The 18,262-nt window shown below is 39.8% G+C and overlaps 1 protein-coding gene across 1 annotated transcript in view; it reads right to left on the bottom strand.

The window, feature by feature from the left end:
• Positions 1-18,262, bottom strand: part of TRPM6 (transient receptor potential cation channel subfamily M member 6) — an 83,356-nt gene that overhangs the window by 18,963 nt on the left and 46,131 nt on the right. Inside the window, exons 24-32 of the mRNA XM_054283234.1 lie at positions 17,821-18,020; positions 14,094-14,226; positions 11,260-12,395; positions 10,456-10,568; positions 9,405-9,531; positions 8,427-8,524; positions 6,043-6,101; positions 4,286-4,311; positions 2,515-2,565 (exon numbers count right to left, since the gene is read on the bottom strand). Of these exons, the coding sequence (XP_054139209.1) occupies positions 2,515-2,565; positions 4,286-4,311; positions 6,043-6,101; positions 8,427-8,524; positions 9,405-9,531; positions 10,456-10,568; positions 11,260-12,395; positions 14,094-14,226; positions 17,821-18,020 (1,943 nt within the window). The remainder of the gene's footprint in view (positions 1-2,514; positions 2,566-4,285; positions 4,312-6,042; positions 6,102-8,426; positions 8,525-9,404; positions 9,532-10,455; positions 10,569-11,259; positions 12,396-14,093; positions 14,227-17,820; positions 18,021-18,262) is intronic.

The raw sequence follows: 18,262 nt of genomic DNA, 5'->3' as shown, positions 1-18,262 counted from the left end.
CTGTTGTTATCTCAGCTCTTCATGTTTCAGGTGAAACACCAATAAGGTTGTAGTGGTTTAGGAATGGTGTTCCCACGTCAGTGTTCCCACTGAAACATTCCAGACCAAACATTGCTCACTCATTTCCCTCCCTCTCCTCCCAGCTGTGGAATGGAGAGGATTGGAGATGTAACAGTTAAAGACCATGGGTTTATATAAGGTCAATTTACTGGAATGGACCAATGGAAACAGCAATGAAATAGGAAAGTGAAAGTAACAGCAGCAGAATTAATAACAGAGGGTACAAGAGAGGCAAACAATTCACACGTGAATACTCACTACACAGAAACCAACAAGTCAACCTCCACTATCCCAACATGAAGGGAATCCCTTCTCCATCACCAGAAAATTATGTGAATTGGTACTGAATAACCTCCAAGACCTAGCCATGACTCCATCTGGCCGGATACCGACCCATCATATCTCCCGTGTTCGTGAATTCCCTCCTTCCAAAGAAGCAGGCTCTCTGGGAAAGCCCCTTGCAGCCTGCCTAGAAGGACTTCTGCTGTCTTCTCATCCTCCTCCTTTCACAAGGGGCTGGCTGCTTCTGCATCCTGCTCCTGCCTACAGTACAGCAACACACACTCACACTGTGCTGATGAGATGCCTGGACCCAGCTGCCTTCATTGCCTGTCTGGTCAGGGTTAGCAGCACCTGAAGACTTAGCAGGGTATGACAGGAAAATCTAGACTTCCCCTGCAGAGAGTACTGTTTCTTCATTCAGGCTTCTTGCCAAAAAAAACATCAGTAACATTGTTATATCTCCCTAACTTGCAGCATATTTCTCAGGCAAACATCTTCAAAACTTCAGAGAGCCAACCAAATACTTATGGATTTGTCTTCACCATGACTGAGTTATCAGGAAGGGGAAGAGAGATGTAAAACAAGGCACTCCTAGAACTAGGAAGCAACCTGGATGCTACTGTTCTGACTGTCAATGGATGAAGGCAAAAGCATCATCCACAGCAGAGAGTGAACCAAAGCAGAGCGTTAACCACAGCAGAGCTGTGTTTCTTTGCAGAGTATCAAAAAGGCCATGGTAACAAACTCTGGAGCTTATGGAACTTAGGGAGTTTGTCAGCAGCTATCCTTCTTTAAAGATTACCTCTTTAAGCAAAATGTAATTGGAGATTGTTGAGTCCAGAAGGGCAGAGCAAAGGGCACCCATGACACATCCACCCCATGAACTGGGGTCCCCATTTGAGATCTGCACTTCATACTCCAGCTCAAGGTTGTTTACACATACCAAATTCAACAGGAGTTGGCTACTACGTCTGAACAGTGTTGGAGCATGCACTGAAAAACAAGATCTTCCTCTGGGGCTGCACTAAGAGCACACTGATCATGAAATCAGTGCATAGCAGGAAGAAGGATATGAAGAGAGGAGCTGCTAAAATCCATGCCATCTGTCAGACCCTGCCACAGTCTCTCTGGAACTTTGAGAAGCCATGTGACATGGACATGCAGCAGCTGCCAAACTTGGGACAAAGATATTTGCTTTCTCAAATTGATAGCAAGAATAACACAAAAGCAGTATGTGGTACAGAATTCTAGTGCAGGATTTTTGAGCCTAGTTGGCTAAATTCTGTCCTAATCTTCCTGCAGAAAGAAAACATACACTGAAAACCTCTGAAGACATTTGTCAGCTCAAAAGGGAAACCACTTCCATCTGTGCTAAAAAGTCCAACATCAACTCAAATAGCACGCCTGACAAACAAAAATCAATACCTGCAACAATGCCACCTTGTCAGAGAAACTATGTCTGTACAGTTGATTGCAAGCCAGGAGGTGTTATTCCAAGTGACAACTCTGTAGATTTTGGACCTAAGAAGGCTGCTGGCCGCTTTGGTTTATTCCAGCCCCGCCTGTCCCGGAGGCCAAGTCCTGTGGGCAATGGTGACATCTACTGGCAATTTCTGCTCTCTTCTCCTCCTGGAAAAACTGACATCCAGGCCTTGTGGGAAAATCCGTGCAGACTTAGCCTGGGGAAAGGCAGGACTGCAGGAAATTAACATTCAAAGGATTTATTCCCTGCCAGATTTTCGGGAGTTCATAAATACACAAACACAGATTAGGTAGTACAGGACCAATTAACTGAAGAAAAGAAATCCAGAAAGTACCAAGGAGAGTTTGGGAGGTGTGAGGAGACTGACAGCTATAAACAAACTAGTAGGGCCTCTTCTGCCTGCTTAGGAAGCTGACCTGTGTTCATGATTTCCACTGATATATTGAAAGTGATTATCTACATTCTGCTCTGGATTTGCCATAAATACCCAGAATAAAGCAATTATCAACAGAAAAAAAAAATCAAAAATCCTAAATTCATGTTAGACATGAATTAAGACAGAACCTTCTTAGCAGTGGGCAATTGTGCAAGTCCTAAAAATGAAAATCACAGTGGATGACAAAGGGACAACTAATGTTTGTTTTAATTTCTTAAATTCCTCAGCTGTCATTTTTGTGTCTCCTGCTTACCTGAGTAGTGAAGATGCAAATCTTGAGATGTTTTCAAGCAGGAGAAGATATCTGAAATAATGTTTAAAGGATTGTTGTATTAATTATTATAGCAGACACAAATGCATGATTTTTAATTCCTTCCATCCCAGAGTTTGTAACAAAACAGATTAATCAGAACTGCTGACTCAGCATTCTAAAGAGGAGAATTACTTATGGGCTTTAGCTGCATTATCATGTACTGTATACTGCCAAATTTCAGTTGTCAGTGTAATGTAGGCAGATGGCTTATTTATTCAAGGAAATTGTGGGGAAAATCATATATTAACCTCAAGGACATGTTAAAACAGCTAGACTCCATGGATATCAAAAGTACTTTACTATCCACTGTGCTTCATGGCCTCCCAAAGACATGTTTTCCAACTCCATCCTCCATTAAGTATTCCATTAACTGTAGTATTGCACCAAAACTATAATAATGCTGTCCCATTAACCCACAGCATCCAAAGTGCTGTTAAAATATAAGCAAACAAAGATTTCTGGTGGTTACATATGCTCAGACAGATCAATTTTGGTCCAAAAATGTTTGCTTTATAAAAAAGCCTTTTTAATACAACCAAGAAAAAGGAACACATTTTCATTAATTAGATGAAATAATTTTGTTGTTACTTCATAATGCCAGATTTCAGTATCTATATACTGTACTACTATTAATTTTCAAAAAATTACATAATCACAGCAATGTTCACAAAATTTTTTGAACTTTACACTTTTCTTCTTGGTGTATTACATTTGCTTTTAGTCCCTTATCTAGTGAAAGAGATCTTATATGAAAACATTTATGGATACTGGGGGAAGGGTCAGCATTTTTCACTCCTCTTAGCGATTCAAAGTTCCTTGTGATTTTTTTCTTGCTGGACCCATCTCTTTTTTTGCCGCATCTTGCATGTTGCAAAAAAAACAAAACATGAAAAGGGGCCTTCTGAGAATAGGAAAACTAGATTTTAATCAAAAGAATGGTGCGCTCTAGAGAGCAGCCTTACAACTCAGTGTGCTTGCAGCAGAATGCTTCAGCACTGCAGTGTTCTGGGCACAGATGGACCCACAAAGAGCATCACTTGCAGTGGAGATAAGACCAGGAGCAATTGATTCCTGCACCACAGCTAATCTCAAAAAGAGACAGGTGCCCAGCTGCTCAGCCTCTTACGGCTAAGTGTCATGGCAGGAAAACTGGGAGATGGACTAAAACACAACAAATACTACACTAGCTCTCTGCTTTTGAGGAGCAAACTGATTCTTCACTAAAACCTTTAACTTCTTCACTGGACATTTCATAATAAATTCAGTCCACAGATTTCAGAATTCCAGGTAGACAACCCAACTAGAAGTATTACAAATAATTGCAATTTGAAAAATCGAGCATACATTAAAAATCTTATAACTTCAAACATACACCCTGGTTTAACCCAGGAGATCACTTGGACTGTTAGGGATCAAAGCAGCAGCATCTTAAAGAGTTTCTTCCTGCTGAAAGGACAACATTACTGGTCAGACTAGAGTGAAAATAAATCTTTTTCTTTTAAGATTATGCAGTTGTTATGAGAAAAGCATGTTTCTCATAAAAAATCATTCACTTTAAAGTAAAAAATAGTTATTAACACATGAAACAATATGTGCGCCATAATCTTCAACTACAGTAAATTAGCTTCTTTTTGGATTTTGCACTTCAGAATTGTCTGCATGAGAATTGCAGATGGGAACTAAAATGAGTGACAAGCAGTAAAAAACTTACTGTCAGTTTCCTCTGGAGATCTCAATCTGTTTAAAAGCAAATATTTGATATTTTAATCCAACATTTATTTCTGTCATTAAGCTAAAACTAGTACACATGGATCATGTGTGACTAAGCAGTCTTAAGGCAAAATAACCCTCAGTGCAATTTTGTTCAACAAAGCCATGAGCAAACAATCTTCAGGCACTGACGAACTGACACATTTTTCTACATGTTTCTTTCTCTGCTTTATGTTCAACTGCTCTTGAGTCTGCACTGCTATTTACATCTTTTACACTGCAATAACAGTATCAGTTACAGAGTTTTCAATCACAGACACAACTGCTCGTTTTTAGTCAATGCTGAGATGCATTAACAGTTACTTTTGTCATCACCATTCCTCGTACAAGAGCATACTTTTAAAATTGATTAGAATTGGTGATTCTTTGGATTAACAAGTCTGATTGCAAAAGCACTGCTACATTAAAGCAATCTTTGTTACAGAACACAGAAGATGTGATTCACCTCATCTACCAGAGATATCCCACTGAAGACAACAGACTAAGCAACAGATTCAGGCAACTCAACAGCTCCTACATCCTGATGGTAAGTGTGCAGTTTGTCTACCTCTATAAATGGTGGGGTGTAAAAAAAGAAAAGAGAAAAAACACCCTAAAAACCCCAAACCCACAACAGCAGCAGAACACCCAGCCCCGCTCCTCTGGCCCCACACACACACACAGTATCCATAAAACCCCCAGTAACTCTTGTCCTCCCCACGGTGAGATCATATGGGATGTGACAGCTTTCTAGTATCTTCTAGTAATTACCTGCTCAGTGCTGAAAAGAAAAAACAAAAAAGAGAAAAAAGAAAAAAGAAAAAAGAAAAAAGAAAAAAGAAAAAAGAAAAAAGAAAAAAGAAAAAAGAAAAAAGAAAAAAGAACAACAACAACAAAAAAAAAAACCAAAAAAAACCCCAAAAAACAAAAAAAAACCAACAACAAAAAAACAAATAACAAAAAACAAAACCAAAACAAAAGTCTAGAAGATATTGATGAAAATAGGAAGGAAAAGGAACATAAAGACAGCTCTGCATGTATCAAAAATACTACTAATATTATGATAATGATTAATCAATCTGGGAAAAAAATTAAAAGCATCACAAGAAAATGGAAACCACTTGTGAAACCAGTATACTTTCACTAAATGTAATCAAAGCTTAATAACTTCTGAAAATGCATGAAGAAAACTGAGCTAAATATTTAGTAAATGTATGAAAGAGATAAATCAGTCAATGAGAGAAGTTTTCAGGAGATGCTCACATTTCAATTAGTAAAAATAAAACATGCAATTGCACAGCAAAAGCAAATACAACTTTTCATGCTAACTAGATTGGGAAAAGGGTTAATTAAAGATGCTATGGCCATAGAACCATGGAATCACCAGAGAATCATAGAACCATTAAGGCTGGAAAATACCTTGTAAATCATCAGGTCCAGCTGTCATCTTAGTGACTGAATTTAAAAATTCAGTTATTGTTAGAATTAGAAAGGGTGTCTATTCTACCTAAAATCATACACTTTTTTTAAATGGATCTCTTTGATCTCCATTTCTAAGATTTCCTTTAAACAAACTTAAATATAATGAATGGCCTCTCCATGTCTCAGGAATTTGTCATCCTGACTGTATTACGGAACTGAAATGCAAACCTGCAGACACTACAGACATCTCTTTCTGAAAACCTGTGGTGAATATCTTAACATACTAATGATACATACGAGGAGTTCCTGTTCAGATTACTTTTCTTGATATTTCCAAATACGCTATTACTGAAATCCTAAAAAAAGAAAGACACTTTTACTGGTAAAATATGGACATCTTTGTCATATTCATATTGCACAGCTCAAGAAGGTATAATGCTGAGAACAGTTGTTGATATGAATTTTGTTAACATGAATAATGACCCTGACAGCAGGCGAATCATAGCACTGCCACACCTACACTAAAATGGAAATAACTTGCTCACATTGCCATTTTCCATGTTGTCTCCAGAAATTTGAATTAAATACTCAGGTCACCACCTATATCTCCATACACTGACAAAGCTGGTTAAAGGTCTTCTAATAAGCACAGTATTAGAGAACTTTCTTTATGTTGGAAAATTCCAGTGTAGGCATAACTTTAACTGTTGTTGAAAATAAGCCCTGGAACAGAAGAACGTAACACACTGAGCAGCTTTCCAGGGATATTTAGATCACATATTTTCAAGGTCCTATATTTAAAGAAATACTCAAATAATCTTTTAAACTTCAAGCCATATTAGCAAAAAATGGGCCAGCCAGGTCCTCCTAATATGGTAGTAAGAAATGGAATTTTTCTTCTCAATAGTATTCAGACCAATTTCAATCCTCAAAACACACACACACACTAAAGTTTAAGGACAGCTAAGTTTAAAGATGAATCAACTAAAATTCAACCTTTAATTTAAACTTCAACTTAAATAAATTTTAATTTTTTTTTTAATTTCTCTCACATTTTGAAAGTGTACCTTGCTTTGAAGATGACAAAGTCTTTACCAAAAGCTTCCTACACACCCCTTCCTTTGCTCTCTGCTTCCTCTCAAGAGCGATTTCTGAGCCCCTGGTATGCCATGAGTGAGAAGCTTCACTTTCAGAAAGATACGTATCTTTAAAATACATAATTCTCCAAGTGGAACACTTGGATACAGAAACTTTGTTACATCTCAGTGTAAATACAAGCTTTCATAGTCCAGAGAGAGGCACAACAATTCAGTGCATACTGGAGGCTGTACCTTGGAAGAATAAATAATTTGAAGTTGATGTTTCAGAAACAACTGGTTTCAACGTAACTCCAATACTGCTATTAATCAGCAGAATGGGTTCTTTTACGATTTAAAAAATATCACACTTGTGTCTTATATAAATATATCTTAATATGAGCTATGAAGCACCAGATTACTTGGTTACCTCACACAGTTTTCCTGACTTTATTTTGCCTGGCTGCTCCTGTGATTCACAATTAAAAGACGTATTGATTTTGAGTCCAAGTTTCAGTTTTACAGAATACAAAATCAGTAAATTTATTTCTCTTTCTCTCTCTTGTCACTTTTTCATACAAAACCCCACCATTTTTTAAAATTCAAACATTAAAGCTCTCATCCATGGTATATGGGATTCAAATTCTACAACACTCAGAACAGCATAACTGGAATTACCTGTTTCATTTTTATTCCTAAAAAAAAGAAAAATTATAACATTTTCAGTGAAAAATAAGTCTTTGAAAGAACTCCATTTTCATAACCAAAAGTCCTATAAGTGAAATCAACAAGGAAGGGTGCTTTGGTGCCCTTGAAAAGAAAGAGGAAAGGATTCGCTCACATTTCCTTTTCTTAATTTATTCTCTGGTAATTTCCTTTCATTTATCTGAGATATCCTATAAAATTGAATGAATGGTACATTTTATTTGATTAGCTATTCCATTTCTTCCATTAGCTACATAATTTTAAAACAGGTAGTAGTTTCCACAACCCAGATTCCTGTTCAAGTCTTCAGGAAATATAAATTGGTCTAGTTCCATCAAATTCAAGGAGCCTATATTAGTTTTCACACAGGAAATGAAACTTTAGATTACAGAGCTGCAGATTAATTCTGGTAAATAATAAAATACAATTTTTATAAGAGAATGGTTAAAAAATCCATGCTTTGCAACTATTATCAATATTTATCCACCTTTTTGTAAGAAACAACTGTGTGAAAAAGTGAATGCTATGTAGTTAACTCTCCAAAATTTTCTTCTAATCCATTCTGCCCACAAGTTCAAGACCAAGTTGTGTGCTCACTCATTGCCTGAAGAAACATCAACATGTGTTATTTGTGACTAAGCTCATATTCAGAACCACTGGAAGATTCAATACTTTAATGTTGTATTTCAATAATCTTATGAGAGTGTTAGTAGAGCAGCTGTTAAATTATTCATTTACTTCCGCATGTGCACTTTCCAGAAGACAACAAAGATTCTCATCTCTCAAAGAGTTATGTCATGACAAAGAAACTCTATTGGCAAATCCAGGCATGACTGTAGAGCTACTGTGGGCTCATCCCAGCCAAAATTATGGACTAGGATGTGTAATCCTAGGTCTTACCTCTCGAGAATGCCTCAGGTAATCACAGAATGGTATGGTATGCCTACCAAAGTCTGGATTTTTAATTTTCTGGTGCTTGTAATGGAGACGTTCCAAACCTAGTCAAAAGAGAAGCTGTCAGCTATTTCTAGAGCGTAAATGAACAACACTATTGCTATAAACTAAGTAGCTATGCAGTGTTATAAAATAAACACCTATACACCATATTGTCCCAGTAAATGTGTAATGGGTTAAAAAAACAGTGATAGAATTTCACAGGGCTAAAGAGACTATTTCCACTTTTTTCAGCAAACTTTGGAGTACAGCCCTCCTCTGAGGGCTGAGTAGTAGTGAGTCGCAGCTCTGTCTTGTACTTCTCCCAGCAGCTCACAGGATGAAACCAGTGAGCCACATCACAGCAAAGCTGAAAGATGAGATGAATGATGCATAGAATTTCTGAGAATGAAAGAGATTGAGAATTACTAAATGAAGGATCAGAATGCCATTCCTTTTCACCCCAAAAGAGACAATCCAGAATTAATTTCTTCCCTTTGGAGGATATGCTTCTGAGCAATGAGAAATGAATAATGCAGGCAGAGGATCTGCCAGCAAATACAGTATCACAGCACTGCCTGTGAGGGTAAATTTCCTGAAAAATAATGAGTTTATTTTTTTGCAATTAGCCAGGGTGTCACTTTAGAAGACACTTCAGGAGAGGAGACAAAGACATCATTCTTCCGACTTATTCCTAAGGATTAACACTCAGCTATCTTCCATGGAAGACAGGCAGTGGTCCCAAATAAATTCACCTGATCTTCCATCCTATGACTCTTTTGCCTCTTCAATGTTGCATAAATTACCAAGACAAACTAAGTCTAATTCCATAAAAATTATGCCATAAGGTGAAAATGGTGGATGACACTTGGATTCTCTGAATTACATTTACTGCTTCTTTTTGAAAGCTCTTCTGAAATTCACTTTGTGTAACATGTAACATACTTAGCTGACTGAAATTAGACACGGTGAGCCAATTCTTGCTGTGTTTCTCCTGCTCATCCCAGACATTGATTTCTGCAGGCTCTGAGTTCACTTGAGTGTTCTGGGGACAATCATCCACTCTAATCACCTGCCAAGGCACAGACAAAACAATACTGAATTTACAGGATGATTAGTATCTCTACAGTTCCTCTGACAGCATTATGATGTGGCCTTTCAGAGCACCTCTGAAATGCCAGTGAATGAATGAATGCACCCCCAGCTGAGAAACAGATTTTCCCAGTTTTGTTACAAAGTGCAGAAGACATGTTGCTCTTGTCTAGCAAGTACTGTGGTCTCACACTGTCTGAAGGTATTTGAACCTTGAGACCTAATACCTTGAGAGATACTGGATTTCAAAGTCCAAGATCCTTTGCTGACCTGTGTATCTTATGTAAACAAACTAGCCTTCAGTATTCATCTCATTAAACAGTGCTAATTCTTTCCAGATAATGAAGACCCTAGAAATTTCTGTATAGGCTCTAGAAATAGATTTTTATTTATGAACACACAGAATCAGTTGCAAAGGTTGCCCCACACCCATACACACACAATCAATATACTTTCTGCAATGTGCTAAATGTTTGATGGATTCAGAGAAAAGTCCATGGGATTCTTGCAGGCAGGAGAAAATGTTATGAGGCCTATCTTGCCTGAGTACAGCTGTAACCCCCCCAGATATGGTCACTGCTTCAGTCTAGTCTAGATCACATGAAGCCTCCACAAGTTCTCCTGAAAGCTGAAATGCAATGACTGATTTACATTTGTGAATCACCACAAAATCAGTATCAGCATGGTATAACAAAGTCCCTGGATGGCAGCAATTCAAAACAGAAATCTCACACATCCAAAAAAAAGTAAAATTGAACCAAAACTAGACACACACAGGAGATGCTGCAGTTTGTGTGCAGCATTTTAAATGCTTGCATTTTCAATTAAACGAGACTGCAGAACTGCTCTTAAGGAATGAAAAAGACAATTTTGAGATACACAGTTCTCTTGCATCTGCCCATACCGGCACCTGAAGAGGTTTTTGATTCCTCTTTCCTCTCCCAGACTTTCTGTCTCTGTTTTGCTGTTCTGCTTTTGCTGTCTCACTGTGGTGTAGCTCACAGGATCCTAAAGATTCTGCAGGAAAGAGTCAAAAAACATCTTTAAGCTACAGAATATCTGTTTACTAAGGGAAAATCTGATAGGACCGACAACTGGCAGATGTCTAAAGCAACCTGAGAAAGAGTTGTGATAACCAAACTCAGTACTCAAGCAGTTCCGTGCAAAGATGTGCACCATCACAAGATATAAAACAACCAATGCCATCCATCACGTCATACTCTTCATAATTAAAACTTGAATCTGATTTATTTTAACACTTGGTAAGCAAACCTGGTGGTGGAGAGAGAGGTATTTAAACTGACTACAGAAAAGTATGCCTTTTAATTCTCCATGCACCCATCTCTGATACTGCTAATGTATCTCTACAGGATCATGAAATGTATTTTGATTCCTGCAACTCTGTCTGTGCATCCCCAGGGCAAGAGACTTCCCCAGAGTGAGCACAGTCCTTCTGTCACCTGGCTGTGTAGCCACAGACATGGAGATTCCATGAGATGGGGCAGATCAGGGTGGCTGGCACACTGGTGTGTTGCAGCTTGGATACCAGGCACACTTTGAATATTCCCAACACCCAGACCCACACCCTGGACTCTCAGCTCCCCTCCTTCACTGCATCTAATACCTTCTGGGTGCAAATGAAACATTTTTGTCATGTCTTGGACTCTCCAGTAGAAGATACTGTACACATTTTATGTTTTGTAATTACCGCCTATGGCCTTGCAGACTTTCCCTGATCTCTCTTTCTTAGGGGACGGTAAGCTGTTGCTTCTGCAGAAACTCCAGTCCCTCCAGAGAGGGCTGATCCAGAAGGAGATGCTTCTCTTCAGCCTGTTCTGAGAGATGATGCTGCTGGGACATGACTTGAATGAGCTGTAGGAGAAGGACTTCGAATGACTTAACTGGACGTGCCTGGTGGGATTGTTCTGGCAATTGTTATCCCTGTCATAGAAGGAATGGAGGCACAGAGCTTTCTTCTTTGAATTTGAGATGAAAACTCCTTTTTCATCACCTTCAGAGAATCCCCAGTTCACATAACCACCTTCAGTTTCTTCCCTGTCATCACAGGGGGATGCTACACTTTCTTCAATATCCAGTGGTAGCTGGAGATCAAGAGGATGATCAGCTTCTGCAGCATCAATCTTTTCTGATGGCAAATGAATAACAAAGTCTCTCTGGCTCCACTGGCAATCTTCTGTCTCTTTGCCAAGGAAGCTGATACCCGGCAAGTTTTGAGGAACCACAATGCTACTTTGCAGGTCATCTCCGAATGCTTCATCCTTGTACTTGGCAGCAGTGTTCAAAAAGGACAAACTTAAGGTGACATCCTCAGGAAAAGTCCCTCCCTGATGGTCAGGGGGCACCAGCAAAAACTGCCCATACCTAGGAGTCGACCTAGTCTCAGAGGATACTCCTGAAGTGAGTGTGTCTGTTTCTATTTCTACCTTCTGAGAGCTGTCTTCTACCACCTTGTCACCCTCAGACTTCAAGAGTTTGCACTCTGATGGAGACTGAGTCCTTACCAAGCTCCGTAAGAGGGAGGGTGGCATGCTGTAATAGTGGTATTTCTTGTCACACAAGCCCTCCAGACTGCTCAAGGTCTTGGAATAGAATGCATTGCTCCAGCTATGGGGCAGCTTCCTACAGGTTTGAAGTTTTGTGTCAGCCAGTAAGGCTTCTTCCACCTTCAAGGTGTCTACAGCAGAAAGCACTTTCAGGATGTCCACTGTCAGGGCAGACAGGTCTTGCAAATGTCCTAGTTGGCTGTCCAGGGAGAGTAAAGACTCCTTGATATAGAATACCTTCTCATGCACTTCTTTAAGCTGTTGAAACATCTCTTCCACTCTAGGTCGAAAAAGAAAACATAACTAAAATACCAAAACATAGATCTTTACATCTGTTGGAGACATGATGAGAGAAACCATTAATAAATTTCAAAAAGTCAGCGTTTCAAATAGGCTTTTTTTTTAATGGTGACTTTCATTCCCATTAATACCTGTGTTTGACAAAACCCAGCCAAACTGCCAGTGGGTTTCTTAAGGAAACAGACATTTTGCTCAAGGAATATCTATTTTAAATATTGTTGTTTTCCTACTAATACCCATTCATTGCCATAGAACTACTAAAACATTGGTGGCAGGTTACATAGGGTATGGCTGCAAATGAAGTATACTTCCTGCCAGCTGAACATCCTGATTTTACATTTCTTGTGCAAGCATGAGAAGGATAAGGCTCACACAAACTCTTTAATTTAACCTTGCATTTTTCAAATACTAGAGACTGCTGAGAAACAGGTCTTCCCAAGAACATATTTGGCCTCCAGAAGCAGCTCCTATGCATCTTATAGCATTGGTTATCTTCAGGTAAAATTCAACAGCCCAAAAAACCAAAGCCTTTTTTATTATCCTCAAATCTCCAGTGAAAAGTGCAGGAACTTCTTGGCCTGGAATTAAATAATTTAACCAAACCACTATCTTCATATTTTCTGAAGATATTCTCTCTTACTTTATCACTAAGATAATAAGTTATCTGCAGGCAATATGCCATAGTAATTTCTTTTCTTTGTCACAGAGTAACTAAAATATGTAGTATTAAGGCATTGCCGTATCAAATCAAGGACCAGTGTTCCAAAACATTTTATTCATCTAAATTAATTTCTTGCATTAATGTCATGCAATGCTGTGAAGAGTGTTTCACTTGCACTCAGAAAAAAATTCCTTTCCAGTAAATGAGACCTTCTTGAAGTAATCAATTCTGCAGTTTCTGACCAAAACTACTTATTTAATATCTTTTGGAGAGGACGTTTCTTGGCTTCTGTGTTGAAGAAGCCAATAAACTTACTTGTGTTCAACTTCTGTATTGAAGAAGCCAAGAAAATTATTTTGCAGAAAATAATGTTATGTTTTCTTGGCAAAACAAATTTGTTAGATGAAATCACTGTTGGCATTCAGTAAGATTTTTATAGCGTTCATTTTTTTAACTGTTCACATTAAACTTAATGGTATATTTATGATTGATTTCAATAAAAAGCTTAATTAGGCCAATACTGACTGTTTTGAAACCCAGTTGGTAGCTGTGTAGTGACATTGTGTAAACCAAGACACCATATTGCAAATAATGCTACAATGGTTGTTTGCAGGCTGTTTCTGTAAACAGCAATTATACCCAATCACAAGCAATACTCTCTGTGTCTGTACACTACTAAGCTTTTAAATAAAATTACATGTTGTGTGCTGTTCTCTGGCTTGCTTCTGTAGTGCTACCTGATCTGTACAAGTGAAACTGAGCAGCACCTCTCTGTACCCCTTTAACCATGTGCACACTGCATGGGTCTGGGGATACAATTCTGTCAGCAAGGCTGCCCAGTCAGATCTGACATACACCTCAAAGAGACGCAGATACAGAAACAGACACAGATCCATCAAATTAACAAGGCCTATGCGTGTTCAGAGTGGCCATAACCAGCTTCAAAAGCATGAACTTATCAAAGTCTTTATATATGACAAATTTATACAGAGAACATAAATATGTATCAAAACACACCTTTCTGTGGTCAAACGGATCCTTTCACTGCCACTGGAACTCAGGTTTTCATTCTTTTCAAGAAAATATTCTTCTACACACTGTTCCTCAAAGTCATGGAGTTTCTTTAACTCCTCATCACTCAGGTAGAGCTCTGAATAAAGGGGGTAGGAATCAGTATGAAGCATGTTAATAATTGCAATCACTTATAAGTATGCATGAGGGAAAAAAAAGAAAAAAAATCCAGTCAAAAAACTTGTTTACACTCCCTCCTTTGACAAGAATGAATCAGGCCTAAGTGCATTAATTTGGGCTTCAGTATAAAGACTCAAATACATGAAAATGTGTGATTTTGTCTTTCCTTACATAGGGAACAAAACCACACAGGCAAAAATTCCAGTACACTCCTTTTAAAGCTTCAAAAATACATATCTGAATGGCAGCTCACAAAGATTAATTTTCTCACAATTTTTTTCCTGTACTTTGTTATACGTGTGTCATTCACAAGACTTAGATATGAACATGCAAAGCTTACAAAACTTTCACTCCATTTTGGCCCAGGCATTCATTTAGTGCTAGTCACCTACAACAATTACAGTCCATTCAGGTGCTCAAAGCTCCAAAGCTTTTTTTTTTTTTCACCTGATTAGTTAATATGCTCATATCCATAAAACATTCAGATATCCTTAATAAAAGTTCACATGTACAAAACATTAAGACCTTCAACTCCAAGATTTTTGGGGGGGAAAAAAGCATTCAGAAGTTTAAAACTCTGTAACTTGGGCTGCTCACGGTGCTATTCTTCTAGCACAACAAGACTTCTGAGATAGCAGTCATTACTGCCATTACAAGGCAGTACGAAGAAATGCATATGGTGGAAAGCTGCTTCTCTGGCTCAAACTCCACATTTTCTAAGCTCCTCTTTTCTGTCATTTTCTATGTACCAAAGTCCTCACTGTAGTTGCTAGAGAGGTGGCTGTTCCAAGCAACAAGGCAGTGTTTGCTACAAGGATGTAGTACTCAGCTGCAACACACAGCTCAGCAGTGAAGACCCCTCTCACTCCAAATGAGACTTCATCACCTTCCAGACACTTTTCTACCCTATTTGACCTGTGTTATTTCCTCCAAAATTTTACTCTGTGTCTTGGTATTGATTTTCCACAGGGTGGCTCTGGGTACTCATTGTGAAAACCAGTTAATTATAACAACACCACAACTAAAGTAAGAGAAAACTGCCAAGCAAAAGTGTATAGAAAAAGGTGCCCAGAGGTGCCTAAACAGAAAAAAAATTCTCCTTCTGAGAGAAAGTGAAAGCAAGCATGAGCTCTCTTCTGTGCAAGGACTTTCAGATGTGCTAAGCAATTTTCCTTCAGCTCCTTACAGGACACCCTCTAGGCTATGCCACTGACTTATGCTGCACTTGCACATAAAAGAAGCAATGGCACTTCCAAGTCAGGCTGGTCTATACCGTCATGATGGGGGAGCTGAACCAGCGAGCATCATTACAGTAGTTCAGCATTGTCATGGTTTGATGCTGGCGCAATGCCAGTGCCCCCATGAAAATATATGCTCTCTAGTGTCTGCTGTGAGATGTGACTAGGAATAGAGCAAAGCAGGCTCTGACTTAGGAATAAAGAAGAAAAAGCTTTATTAACTTACAGCTATATATAAAGAGAAACACACACAGAACTCGGAATGAAAACTTTCTAAAAAACTTTCCTCTTCCCCCCACTAAATTTCCAATACATCCACCTTTCAGATCACCAACTCTCAGTCTATCAATTCTCAGTTCATCAAGGAGAGAGGAGTCTTTCTTGTACTGTAGGCTTCCCCAGGAAACACAGCTGGGACCTCTTATGCTTCCATGTCACTCATGGCACTGCCTGGAGAACATCTGCCATCGTGACCTCTTCCTTCCATGTCCAGTGCTCTCACCACTGCACATGGACCAGAACTGCTTCTAGGGTTTTCCTTTTAAGGATGCTTTGTCCTGTTCCAATAAGAGCACAGTCTCCCACTTTCAGGACACCTGTGCGCTTCAGATTTCACCCCCTGGGGTCGAGGGGCCTCGAGAACAGAGATCTTCTTCCACCAAAGATCGAGGGCAGCACCACCCTCCTCCCCCGTTGTCTCTGCTCATGCACTCTTCCACATAACATCACTGCACTCTCTTGGCTCCAAGCCATTGCCTTCCCCTAAATGCAGTCTCTGTCACAGGAAAAAATGGTTCCATCCATGGCTATACAAGAAAAGTCCAGCCAAAGGCCACTCCATCACCTCCTCCCATCCAAGATGCTTCTCCACTTCTGTCGTGGCCCATTTCCTCTTATCTCATCTCTATCTCTCTTCTCGTTTAGCTCCAGGAGGATCAGCATTTGTAAGGTTTCTATCATCCAAGAAAAGGATTAAAAATCTCAGGCTCTGCCTGTCCAGAGCTCCCACACTCCGGACACCTTCTCACTGCACCTCCCACCGCCCCTTCTCCTTTTCGGCCGGCCATGCTATCAAATTTCAAGGTGGCACTGGCACAGACACCAGCTCTCTATATCTCTCTCTCTCTCTGTCTCGGGTGGGGGCGCTGCCTTGCAGCCTCTCAGTGTTCCTCCACCCTTCCATCCTTCAGGGGCCTTCACCTCCCCTCTCTGTCCAAGGCCCGGCCTACCTCACCAGGCCGCACGGCTTCCCCTGCCCCGCCCAGTCCGCAGCCGAGCAGGGCTGGTCTGAGCCCTCCACTGTCTGGAACCAAGAGAGCTTCCCCCTAGTCAGAGGCGTACCCATGTCCTCAGTGGCCACACCAGGTGCTAATATTCAAATCTCAGCACCTATTGGGTTGATCACAGCATCCCAAAAAACTCACTTCCTTTTCAAACCAGGACAAGCATTGATTAGGTAAGCCTGTTTTTGTGCTCTAAAACCACCTGTGAGCATGCCAGGTATCTTCAGGGATTCATGTTCAGAAGAGAAAATTCTAAGTGAGGCATAACCCACACAGGATCTGCCCACCTCTATTATAAAGCATCAAGGGTTTACGATATATCAAAAAGGATGAGACTGTATAATACTAGATACCAATGCTTCCCAAATTTTTTTTAGATGTAGTTACAGTCACCTTTTCCCCTGCCTTACACCCACCACCAAGCCCTACTACTTTCCATCCCATTATCTTGAGATCCTTTTTGCACAACAGCCCAGGCTAATCCAGGCAGAGGTGGTGAAAGTGGGACAGGGAACTGGCCTAAGGAGTCATTAGGAAAGATCTGGCATGAAGAAAAGTGGCTTTACCACCCTTCTCTGGGTGGTAAAAGTGAAGGCTGGGAAAAGTGAAGAAGGTAAGGTGCAGCCAAAAGCCAGTGCACAAAGGGACAAAAGCAGCAAGGAGGTGGGAAGCCTCTGTGCATCTGCAATCACTGGATCTCCTCTATCCTTGGGCTCTGCCGCTACTTTCCCCAGGTAGTGGTAAAGGAATTATTTGTCTTTTCATGACAAACATACAGAAATTTATACCTTTGGTGCTGCTTAATTTCTTTTAAAATAGGATATTATTTAGTTCCTACACAGTAAGTTGCTGTCCCTTTATTTCACCTCAGAGCTGTGAGGTATCTTGACTGATGCACAGTATGCAGCACAGCAACAGCCAAATATAAAGCAAGGCATTACCCCCTTTTTTTTCTGTCTTTTTTTTTTTTTGGAACTCAACTCCTCAGTTATGGGAGTGATGATGAACTATTTCTTTTGGCTCCCAGCTTACTTAGTCCAACATCGCCTTCCTCTTGGTCTGACTCATTTGGGGGCTGGTGGTGGAAGATGCACTTTAGCAGAAGCCCAATGTGACTGAGGAGGATGAAGGGTGGAGGCAGCCACGGCTTCTCACGGTAGGTCATGATGTAGCGGTAACGGTTGTACTTCCAGAGCTTGTTCGAGATGGATTTCAAGTCAAAATAAACATTACTGAGGAGAGAGCCACAGAGGAGAGGAGAAGGAGGGTAAATATTCCCAATATAGCACAAGACACTTCTCTACAGATCTAATCTAACGCTGGTCTCATTCCTCCAGTGAGGTAAATTAGCTTAGCAACTCATGTGCCTGCAGCTAGTGCACTTAGAATGAGATCTTCAAAGCTGCCCAACAGATTTGGAGATCCAACTCCCATTCACATTAATGGGAGCAAGGCAAAAGATGCCATCGACATA

Source organism: Melozone crissalis, unplaced genomic scaffold, assembly GCF_028551555.1.
Source record: "Melozone crissalis strain CALT ecotype California unplaced genomic scaffold, PUWL_Pcris_2 ptg000036l_1, whole genome shotgun sequence".
Classification (NCBI taxonomy): Eukaryota; Metazoa; Chordata; class Aves; order Passeriformes; family Passerellidae; genus Melozone; species Melozone crissalis.
Note: the sequence above shows the minus strand (reverse complement) of the source record. Positions and strands in the feature narration are given on the sequence as shown.